This window comes from Miscanthus floridulus, chromosome 5, assembly GCF_019320115.1.
Source record: "Miscanthus floridulus cultivar M001 chromosome 5, ASM1932011v1, whole genome shotgun sequence".
NCBI classification, from domain to species: domain Eukaryota; kingdom Viridiplantae; phylum Streptophyta; class Magnoliopsida; order Poales; family Poaceae; genus Miscanthus; species Miscanthus floridulus.
In genome coordinates, this window is record NC_089584.1 from 2243565 (window position 1) to 2255849 (window position 12285).

At 41.2% G+C, this 12285-nt stretch overlaps 1 protein-coding gene across 11 annotated transcripts; it reads right to left on the reverse strand.

Moving 5' to 3' along the window:
* Positions 1–10499, reverse strand: LOC136553281 (casein kinase 1-like protein 3). 11 transcript variants are annotated; one of them, XR_010783120.1, is made up of 19 exons: positions 10147–10493; positions 9952–9992; positions 9355–9424; positions 9112–9260; positions 8623–8718; positions 8459–8529; positions 8230–8291; positions 8087–8150; positions 5405–5489; positions 5181–5307; positions 5032–5096; positions 4603–4660; positions 3762–3901; positions 3146–3343; positions 2947–3060; positions 2550–2629; positions 2377–2467; positions 1360–1501; positions 1–862 (listed from the first exon to the last, which is right to left on the reverse strand). XR_010783120.1 is itself a non-coding variant. In XM_066544674.1 (15 exons), the coding sequence occupies exons 1-14, from the start codon at positions 10220–10222 to the stop codon at positions 3149–3151; spliced, it is 1269 nt and encodes a 422-aa protein (XP_066400771.1). In that variant the 5' UTR covers positions 10223–10494; the 3' UTR covers positions 2719–3060; positions 3146–3148. The 11 variants fall into 11 exon arrangements, 4 of the variants coding, with proteins under 4 accessions (XP_066400771.1, XP_066400770.1, XP_066400773.1 ...); XR_010783117.1 differs by having other exon boundaries at positions 2879–3060; XR_010783115.1 differs by having other exon boundaries at positions 2550–2638; positions 2879–3060.
* Between the last annotated feature and the right edge of the window lie 1786 nt (positions 10500–12285).

The window sequence follows — 12285 nt, forward strand, 5'->3', positions numbered from 1 at the left end:
CATGTCTGCATGGTATATCTAGGTACAAGTTGTGAGAGAAGACAAGTGTTTTTTTTTTAGAGGAAGGAAGAAGAAAGAAAGAGAAGTGTTTGGCAACACCTGGAGAGCAAATTGAATAGCAAGAAACCAACAGGGGAGGGGAATATGCCCATCCATTAGCATAATCAGCCATTCAGCCTGATGAGTGATGAGCATGATTACAGGTGCTTTCTTTTGCGTTTTTCATGGAATATCCTGACTGAGCTTATCTCCCCTTTGTCTACTTTAATGGCCCATATGATTGGGTGCTTACGGAAAGAGAATGATGATTCAGGCAGTGGCAGGGCTCCGTTTAATTCCTTCTTTTTTTGGAAAAAAAAAATGCTTTCTTTAATTCTCATGTTGGAGAATGGAGAGAATGATGCTGCCTCCAATCCGTGTTTCCCGCAGCTCGTGCGAAGAATCTTTTGCTGTAGCTCCTCGCCTGAAGCGCATTTGAGAGACGTATCTGAATCTGAGGATCAATCCTTGTATGAAACTGATAAAATCTGTGCAAGGTGAATCCTAGCAGTACTCCAAGAAGCGATGTGTTGTGTAGCGTTTTTCATCATTGTTTCACTTGGAAGTTGGAACAGCAAACAAATTCAGCTCTTGGCCATAACGTTTGCTGATGATGCCACAAGGTTTATTTATCTTTGATCTTCAGCACCCCCTCTTTCCTGTACTCCCTAGCGACCAATATCATGATATCGAGCTTGTCCTTAGTGCTTTCTGACATCAAGAACAAGTGGCATAAGACGAAAACTAATTTCCTATTCGAAAATTTTGGGGCAGCCTTCATTTGACAAGCTTTGGTCTTCTGCTTTCCATCCTCCTCCCCCTCCTGCATGTCAAAAGAAATACATATCAGTGTCTCATCATGGCCGTTCGTGCAAGGGAAAGGTAAAAAGTGCTGCTTTGCTACACTGTGATAAGACCCTTTCGCAGTAGTGGAAGCACGTATTCCTGTTCATTCGCTCGACAAGACCCTAAATTTGGGAAGCACCAACTCCCGATGGCCAACCAAATGAGCATTACCGACGTCCCAAGTAGAGTACATCAATGATTAGCACAGGAATGCAAAAAGAACCAAAGCTGCGATTTTAGTCCAGGAAATGACATGCATACACTGATGCAACTTATTGTAAGATGTATGAGAAGCATATGAGAACGATACGTAACAGTAAAAGTGAGTGGACATCAGTATCCGTACATAGTGCTGCCTTGCCAAAATTCAAATGATAACCTTGCATAGGCACTTAGGCAGCAACGGATTTGGGGAATAACACTATCCTTATCACTAGCTAGGCGTAGAATTTGAGATTTTGGGAGATTACATACCTAGTGGAATCTCCCAGCTTTCCACGAGGTTACATCTTAGTTTACATGAAAAGTTCACCGACTTGCCATTGTTTTGCTTCACTCAAAATTACCATCAAGCATCAGCTTCTCTGCCTTTGGCCCCTGTTTCTCGCATATTGTCCTATGAGACAGCAACAAGTCAGCAAATGAACTAATCAGGCACCGTGCAAACAGAGGAACTGAGGAAGACTGCAAATACAAAATTACTGGACCTGTTACACAAATAAGAAACCCACAATTTAACATTCATGAATACGGCCTTTGTTCAAATGCACAAAGTGCTGAAAACAAGACATTTTGGAAGAATCGCGGAAGTTGCCCACAAATACACTGGAATACAAGTCCCACGATAATTTTATATAAAAAATTACTTACAATGCAAGAATTCATTTTCAACTTTGGGATCAAAGATCCATAGCTAATAAACACAGCCAGGTAAGTGACTTCATGACAACTCCCATGGCAGAACCTGGCCAGCATAACGATGAAATGGGAACCAGGAGCACCCGAAAATTCATCATCTATCAGCAGTCAAGTTTTTTTTCCCTAATCGAACACTATCAGCGGTCAAGTTTTCAGCAAGCAAACTGGCGCAAATGTACAGTATGTAGGACCATGAATCAAATAGAATAGGGAAGGATCACCAAAGCTCTGAAATGATAAAAGAATAGCAATCTAGAAGAAAGAATGGTAGAAAGATTCTGTTATGATTATAGTAGTATTTAGCCACACAGTCTGCCAAATGTACAAAGCATTTTAGTTCATTTACTTACAATAGATGTTTTTATGCCAAAAAAAACTAAGCATCCAAAGACCAAACATAACTGATTGCTTCTGATAAAATTAATATCCATCAAACTACACTCTTTAACAAAAACTCAACCTTTTCTAAAGCCGTCACCAGAAGGTATTGTCAGAAACTTACATCGCCACAACAAGATCGACAAAAGACTATAGCACCTTCCATAACTTCACTTACTACACCTCCCTTCATACCTTTTTTTTTCCTTTTTGGGCTACTTGAACTACTCCAACGCAGCACTTCATCAGAAGATATCCAGCTGATTTCTGAGAGTTGCAAGCATCACTGTGAAAAATATTAAAGACATCTATAACCAACACAGCACTTCATTTGTAGAGTGAAATTCGTTCCACCAATTGTGCATTACCTGCTTAATAAGATACAGAAGTCCCCATGTAGACAAATTCAACTTAACAATGGCATACTCTGCCCTGTTCAGCTGAGCATCTGCAGTACCTAATGCTAAAACATTTTAGAGGACAAAACCTCAACAAATATTCATATTGCAACATGTGTATTAAATTGACAGCAGAAAGTGCAAAGTTCGGATCATCGTTATTTGCAATATGCTCAAACCATACATATATTAACATGTAAGCAATTTACAAAGCATCCAGAACTACAACAAAGAAGTGTTTAAGCAGCAGTCCAACGAACTGCCTAAGCATTCATCAGTCATCACAACAGCGAGCAAACCTTCCATATTAGCAGCTAACAACATCATCAAATGCATCAGTGCTTCAGGAGCCACCTCACTAACATACATGAGACGAGACATCAAGTCCACAGACTGTGCAAGGCTTGACTCTGAACCAACTCAAAGGAACAGGGGGCTCCTAACTCTCAAAGCATTTCCTCTTTGCTCCACCAGATATGATCTATATAGGAACATGAATTCATTAAGGATTCTGGAAATAAGAACAGGAGCCAAATACTATCATCAGATTAATCTTACAGATTTACCTGTCACTTTGCTGGGGCATTGTGCTGGAATGTAGGAAGCGTGTTAGATGAGCTACTAGTTATGTTTACAATACCCTGATTGTGGTGAATGGCATCAAATTGTCCTTTAGGTCTTGAATTGCTATAATTTTTCCACTGGGAACTAGGAAGAGCCACAGATGTTGTCAGCTGCGCTTTTCCAGCAGCCATGTCTTGTGCCTGAAATGGTGAACCGTCATATTAGATATCATACAACTGCTCAAGGAACCAAAATAACAGGAGGAAACCATCATTGTCATTAGCATGAAACGTCAGTGTTCAAGGATAACTCCTCAAACTCAGTTATCATAAAGCTCTGTTATTTTTGTATATATGGTAAAGGCACTAATGCAGGGGATACCAGAAACTCAAATTGCGCTCTCAGGCTGCTAACTCAGCACAAAACCTGAACAGGAAACTCCAACAAGAGAAGACAATCGATCAACTTCAAACTTTTTGTTCCTATCCAATACTAGTTAATAGGTAACCAAAAGAATACCGAAGAACTGGGTCTTGAGAAAGTAAATACAACTGATGATTTGCTGTTATTGGTCCTAAGAAGAAAATTAAACATGCTACACTGATCTGTAGAACTTACAAGGTTCATGGTGTGCCGCACGTTGGGATTCCGATCATTGTTGGTTGCCTGTTTGCCTTGCAACTGTGCAGCTTGCCCTGCTGGACGACTTGTCTCTACATGCTCCTGGGCTTCATTATGATGAAAAACACCATTTACACCTGTTGACCATAAGGCCACACATACATATCATGCTACAACCAACTTTAGCAAACATGAAGGACAATTTATAATTATTTGATCTAAAGCACTACAACCAGATTTAATAAGAGTAAATAAAGGTAAAAGTTGGATTCCAATGCTTAAGAAAAATGCCATACTACAGTTGGTGGATGAAACCATGACATTTTTTTTCTGCATTAGAAGCAAAAGGTATATATGTAATGTACCTCTCGCCCAACTATATATCAGCTAATAAGCTCAATCTACACTGCAATCAAAAAATTAATGAAATTACTACAGAGTTCTATCAAGATATATAGTCTATCCAATCAATCTTCTACCAATCCTGTAACACACTGTCAAAATAAATAAATCAACAAGAGTTAAAAGGTAACATACTAGTTCATCTAATCAATCAATAAGTCTGAATCCTATAACAGAAAGAAACATTAAACAAACGTGAAAATTTGGTGGATCTCTTCAATCATCTCTCAGTCACAAGCGATACAGCAACAGTACATACACTAACCAAAAAACAAACCTTGGTTCATCTCATCAATCGATTATCAGTCCTATGGAATACAGAAACATTGAACAAAATGCAGATAATTCTGTATAAGATAGTTTGTTTATCTCACTTATCATCAACCACATCTACTCATATGTAGTTTAGTATCAAAAGGTGCATAGGCTCTATTACCTGCTTGTTTCTGTACATGTGCTTGAATTGGTCGAGCAATAGGTGCCCCAGGACTTTGCTGCACATAGAAGAGAATTTGTTATGTAGCCATCAAAGTTGAACCATCGTCCAAATTAATAACTGTTATGAGCTGCCAAAAGGTTCTGTGGAATGCTTCCTAAAAGAGATAACTGGAGAAGTAATTATTTCAAAGATGGTTCAGGGATTCTTTCAGGATTTTGCAGAATGCCTCCAGTTCCAGAAGTTTTAAAAACTAACAGGGCCAATCACATGAAATAACTCTTCTAGAACCTAACAGCACAATCACATGCCCAAAGTTGCAACCGTATAGGTGCAATCAATACATACTATCAGCTCCACCACCACAAAGGACAAAAACACGAATTCAAAAAAAAAGGACAAAAACACACAGAATGAACCCAGACATACCTTTTGTTTTTGGCCTTGTCTGTATTTCAAAACTGTCCAGTCGAATACATAATCAAACTCATAACCTGTTGAAAAATGACGAAGATGTTGGTATTAGAACAATAGAAAAAAAAACTTAGAAACACCATGCATAGTATTACTTAGAATACCTTGGCTGTTAAACAAGTCACGGAAAAGTCGCTTCACAAATGCATAGTCAGGTCGCTGATCAAATGCCAATGATTGGCAGTAATGGAAGTAAGATGAAAACTCGACCGGACAGGATTTGCATAAGATCTGACCATAAGTTCTCTTAGTCAGCAATAAACACAGGCAAACAAACACATACCAGGAAAAAAGGAGATTTTATAGTCTAATATGTTTATGAGACAACCTCGGTAGGGGTTGCTAGCTTTTTCTCACATATCTTGTCATACTTCTGTGTCTTTGTTGCAGCTTTTAGTCCCTGCCAAGGGAGGCTTCACACAACACAGAATAGTTTGACTTAGCAACTTATCATGAAATGGTATCAAAGATGTTGAGACATAAAAAGTATGAAAGCGCTGATTTTGGAGTTTGGACTTCTTTTTCTGATCAGGTACAACTGGACGCATACAACCCACACACTCACACCACACGAACACACACGTGTGCGCGTCTGTACACACACAAAGAAGAAATTGGGAGACTCTCTAGCCTCCAGTGCGCGGGAAACGCGCATGTACCCTACTTTTTTCTGGACTGCCCTACCACTGGACCAGAGGCCCTTTCGCATTTTGGAGTTTGGACCTAACATAAAAGGAGGTGGACAAAGAGCTCTGTTACTCACAGCAGTGTAACAGGTCAACAGTTCGGTAATATTGGAAGTAGAACTTGAGCAAAACATGTTGTGCACACATTTTGCAATCAAATATGATCCGGCAGTTGAGATTAGAGCCTGTTACTCTCATATTTAAGGTTAGTTCTTAGAAGTTGCGCCTCTAAGGTTTTCGGGCCTGGTTTTCCTTAAATAAACTGGGCCAACTCTTTTCTAACTTAACTAAAAGGCAGAGCTCATGCCACGGTACCAGACCTAGGATTTTGTCAAAGGGTATGCCACAAAAAAAATTAATTTAATAATATCTATTTAGTAAATAGTCATAAAATTTGCTCCAAAATTAAATTAGCAGACCTAGGATTTTGTCAAAGGGTATGCCACAAAAAAAAGTAATTTAGTAATATCTATTTAGTAAATAGTCATAAAATTTGCTCCAAAATTAAATTAGGTATATATAAGCACTAAACAATATAATAAATCATAAATTCAATGATTAATCTCCATACTTGCATATTATAATACAAAAGGTCAAGGTCAACCATCATTCTAATAATTCAAAATACGCATGTGACTACATATATTTACAATATACATGGTCTTTTATAACAAATATGGCATGACAATGGAGCAATTCGTCACTAAATGATTCTGTTTACGATGTTACATACCCGATTTAGCTTAGTGACCAAAGCATGGCTTCTAATGTTTGAAAAGAAAAATACTTAATTAATCCATATTAGCATGCATGGCCCATCCATATGGACTAGTCTAATTTACCGCGTGCCTCCATGCCATATGCAGAAACTGCCCCAGTCCTAGCTTTCATATGAGAAATTAACTGCCAACCTTGTGCACTCATTTTTCTCGGCCACACAGCACCATGCACCCATACATGCAGATGGAGGAAAACACTAAATGTTGTGTCAGAGAGTAACGGACGGGTTATATGCGCCTGGGAGCCTAGAAGCGCATAAATGAGAGCTAAGACGTGGCACGCTGTATTCCGACTGCAGGAAAAAAAACAGTTCCGCCTTGTATTCTACTTTAGATGGAAGGCGTAAAGTGCAAGTAAAAAGGGCAGACCCAGTGCCGGAGGCTCCCACATGAGTGGGGTCTGGGGAAGAGAAAAACCGAGGCAAGCCTTCCCCTCGCAAATCTGCAGAGAGGCTGCTTTGAACCCACGACCTGGTGACTTAGTGAGACAGCTCTCACCACTGCACCAGGCCTGCCCTTCTCGTAAAGTGCAAGTACCATTAGTTAATTTGTATGGGATAAAAAAAGTAGGAAAAATAACTGTAGCTCACGGTAAGAAATGCTCCTAGTTTAGGGGATAAAAAAATTGGAGACCCTAGTTCAGGGAATAAAAAAATAGGAAAAACAAAAAATCAGCTCAAGGGCAAGAATCGAACCAGCAACTTGCAGGTTAGGACTGAAAATGAATACCACCAGACTACAAACTCTTTTGTTGTCCATTGCAGAAAATAATTATTATAAAAACATAACTAGTGAGTGGCAAATGAATGTTGGGCTGCCCCACATAGTATGCGTGGCATACCCTGTGGGTCTGCCCCTGCATGCCAGTTCCGTTCAAAAAAGAAAAGAAGCTGCGCCTCTAGTACTTATAGTTATTAACTGCTAGTACGATAACCCTTCTTAAATAATCCCTCTGTTCCAAATAGTAACTCGTTTTGGCTTTTCTAAGTGCATAGTTTGCTATGCATCTTGATATACGTTGTCTACTTATAATTTGGAACGGACGGAGTAGCTGTTAATGCAACTTGCTAGTGTTGAAGTGTGTATAAGTGCATTGTCCAACTCTTCCTGAGAGCTTAAGCTTTTGGGTTGAACTGGTTGGTGCGTGCAACTTAACATGGTATCAGAGACAGAGGTCTCGAGTTCGAATCCTGGTAGAGGCAACTTAAGTCCTCCGTCCCTTTATTTCCACATTTGCGCCTCTCCCTGGCTACACGTGAATGGGGGTGTTGAAGTGTGTATAAGTGCATTGACCACCTCTTCCTGAGAGCTTAAGCTTTTGGGTTGAACTGGTTGGTGCGTGCAACTTAATAGCTAGTACCTACTTTTATTGGAGGTGATATCCAGTTTTATGGAATTATAAGTTGCCAAAGTTGCTAGTTGTCAAAACAGGCTCATGGCAATTCGCAGCAGCATTTTTCAGATATCACACCACACTGTCTAACACTGTTCACAAACAGTAACATTACTATATGTGGTACCACACAGCATAAAAGATAAACTTACCTTCCTCGGAGAAAATACAAAAATACATAGCCTAGAGATATCAAATCATCCCTGCGGCTTTGTTCTGCCAATAAATCCAATAACAATGATTAAATATCAAATTAAGATGGTGAATTCACAGTCTCCAGAAGGTTATAACTTGCCAATTCCAAGGTGGGTGTTGCAACTTGCATAGCGCGCTGTACCAGTCAAGCTCTTATTTTCTCTACAGAAAAAAGCAGTTCGGTAAGCGAAGATCACAGATGTACAAGATTTGCTAAATGCCCAAACCATTGTCTGGAAAATAGATTAAATGTAATTTGAAATTTCACATTTCTACAAAAGAAAATCAACGCCACCTACAAAGAATATATCCCATAAATATAATTGTACCTGTAAGGAATATGGCGATTCGTAGTGGAATCGCGGTATCTTTTTGCAAGACCAAAATCAATTATATATACCTGATAATCACAAGAGGAATTGTTGGCAGCCAATTCAGTACATTGCCATCCTAATAAAGTAATAAGGAACTTGAATGCCGTCACACCCAGTACCTGATTTGCTTTCCGACCAAGACCCATCAGAAAGTTGTCAGGTTTGATGTCTCTGTGTAAGTACCCTTTGGAATGCATAAACTCTATCCTTGTAATCTGCCACAAATGTTTACCAAAATGATGCTCTAGAAAATACAGAGATGTAATATGTGGAACAAGTGAGCAATATAAATAATAAAAACTGAAACGGAATCAAGGTCTTGAAGTCTGTCCTGACATAAAATACTGCACGAACAAAGTATCACATCAATACAAAGATGTGATTTGTGGAACTAGTGAACAAAACAATGTAAATAAGCAACACTTGTTGAGACGGAAGCAAGGTTTGAACGTCTGTAAACATATTGTTCAAAACTATTGCACGAACAAAGTACCCCATATTGAATTAAGCAGATTTCAAAACATTGCTAAAATCAAGGTTTGCATATCATGCACGAGATGGTGGCATGCCACAAGGAAATGAAAAGGCGGTGCCTAGTTTGTAGTTACCATCTGGTCAGCCAACATCAGGACAGTCTTCAGCGTGAATTTCCTGCCGCAATAACAAAACAGGTCCTCCAAACTCGGCCCCAGCAAATCAATGACGAGAACATTCTCTTCCCCGTCCACGCCACACCACTTGACGTTAGCAATGCCACCTGGACACCAAAACCTTTCCCTCGTAAGCTCTCTGTATCTTATCTTTATTACATACAGGTAAACTGCTGCAAAGAGTGTCGTGGCGGTGCGTACTTCCTCCTTGGAGGGTGTTGTAGATCTTGGCCTCGTAGAACAACTGGGGATGCTTCGTCTTGCTGCTCTCCTGTCAGAGAGGTTGCCAAGGTTAGTTCCTCTGATGCGTAATAAAATTATTAATTATATGAGCTACCACGAAAGAGGCGATAACGCTTTTATATATATATATAAAAAAGGCGCCAGCAGCAGAGGTTTCCCGCTGTTGTAATCATAGCAGCATTTGCCGAAGGCTCTACAATTAGCCTAGGGAAAGCGTAATCATGGCCAACGTTGAAAAACTAGGCAAATATCATGACAGCATATAGCTAAACAAAAACACAAAGCGAGCTGAGCATTTGAAATTAAAAATTTTCTTCCTATAAAAAAATAGAAATGATCATCGGTTGATGAAGACAACTAACAAGATGATGGCACATTTGAACACAGGAACCCTGTAAATCCGTACCGACGGAGTTCACCAGACCCGACCAACGCAACACTATCCCCGGCCGCTGAGTAACCCAACACGCAGCAATGAATGAAAGCAGCCAACAGAAGAACGACGGCAAAGGAAGAGGAGGGAGGGAGGAGGCGAGAGGAATCGAGGGCACTCACGATCTTCACGGCGACGATCTCGTAGGTGTCCACGTGCGTGGCTGAAACAGGGACAGACAAGAGCAGCGGCGGGTCAGGGACAGTAACAGATAACAACAGTAAAACCAAGCAGAAGCAGAGCAGCAAGCAACCGAACGCGCGGAAGGGAGGGAGGGAGGAACAGGGGATCGGGGAAGAGCGGAATCGGCCACTCACCGAGGTAGATCTCGCCGAAGGAGCCGCAGCCGATCTTCCGGCCGAGCTTGAACTTGCCGCCGACGATGCGGTCCATGCGCCGCGCCGCCGCGTTCCCGTGGGGCTGTGTCCGCAACACGCACCCCAGCTACCTCCCTCCCGGGTCCCGACTCCCGAGGGGGGCGCGGGTATTAGAAGAAGAGGAGGAGGCCTTCCCCTCCCCGCTCCTCCGAACTCCGTGGGTGTGGGTGTCGGTGTCGGTGTCGGCGTCTCGGATTGCTTAGCGACGACGTCGCTGGTGCGGCGGCCGCGGGTGGGGTTCAATTCTGGTGGCACCAGCCGCGGCCGCGGTCGGGTCCGGTGGGAGTTGCGTCGAGTTGGGGTCCCAGACCAGACTCCCCTCTCCCAGAAGTATATATGGCCATCGGGCCGGCCCGGCTCGGCACGGCCCGCTGATGTCGGGCCGGCACGGCACGCCATGCCTCCCGTGCCGTGCCTTATCGGGCCTCGTGCCCCGTTGACAGCCCAAGCACGGCCCCTCGGGCTGAAATTTGGGCCGTGCCGCCCGCACAGCCCGGCCAAAACTTGCGGGCCATGCCAGCCCACAACCCAAATTGTAGAAAATCGCTCATCAGATTCTTAATCAACAGCACATTCATAATTTTGACAAGTCATTCACAGAATCACAAAAACAACTTAACTATTTAACAACTTAACAGCAAGACTCAAACACAACAAAAGACAGAGATTTAAAGATAGAAATGAGCTGTGTGCAATGCTGCCTCATTAAAAATCTTTTTGAGTAAAACTCACCCTTGTGAGAAACCCCAAAAAGAGAAAAAGAGTGCAGCACAACTCTTATAATGTTCAAATGTTCACAATACAAATACCAGATACAAGATTATGTCTCAACTCTCAAGCCTCACAGGTCTCAATCTCAACTCTCTTAAACTGAACTCTCAACTCTCAGCTCTCAGGTAGCCGCAGAAGCAGAAGCAACAGAAGCACTTGCAGATATGCTAGCAGAAGGAGGCCCAGATCCATCTTCAGGAACATCAAGATACAGATTCTCAAAGGACTCTGTCAGCTCTTGGTTGTCAGCAGAATGTTGAAGTCTTCTATCACCCAGCTTCTAGTCCTTGATGCAAGCAAGCATCTCCACATGTTCAGGCAGAAGTCTTCGGCGCCGCTCCTCAATAATCCTTCCTGTTAAACTGAAACATGATTCTGAAAAGACAGTAGAAACAGGAATAGCCATAATATCTCTTGCCATTATAGAAAGAACAGGATATGTTAGTTTGTGGTCACGCCACCAGAGAAGCAAATCAAAATCATCCTCATATGCAGTGACATTGTCACTATCCAGATAAGTTGTGAGCTCACAAGCAACAGAGGCAGCAGATTAAGTTGAAGTGGAGACAGAGGCAGGGGGAGGATGACCAACAACAGCTGATGATCCAGGGCCGCCAAAGATCCTTCCCCATGCTTGTTTCCTCTTACCTGAGTTGACTGCAGGATGTACAAGCCTTTGAGACCTTGTAGAACCATACTTACTGTCATACTTGGCAAATAACTTGTAAATTTTAGTTTTAACATCAGCATAATATTTATTGTAATCAACACCAATGTTCTCTTTAAGTATTACCAGCACATTAAACAAACCTCTCAACTTAGCTCTAGGATCAAGAATGAAAGCAATAGAATATAACAGAGGTATATTTTCCCAATACTTAAGATATTTAAGCTTCATAGGATAGACAACAGCCATTAGATTTTGATCTTTTTCACTTTCATGCAAATGATGAGCAATGTCAAGCATATGATGCAAAATTAGTGGACTAGTCGATAGTAAACATCAGATAGAACACATGTTGATTCATAAAATAATTCCAGGAACTCCAATATCTTGGCAGCAATGAGCCAATGTCTTGGAGTCAACAATGTGCAGCCAAAATTTGCATTAATGAACACAGAAAAAACCTCCTTGTAAGGTAGCAAGTGTTTAAGTATAAGGTATGTAGCATTACATCTCACATCCATATCTAAACCAAACTTTCTAGGTCTAACACCCTGAGTATTGCAATAATTCTTAAACATGGTAATTCTGTGATTAGATGAATTTAAGAAGTTAATAGCAGTTCTAAAATCCTCTGTGTAAGT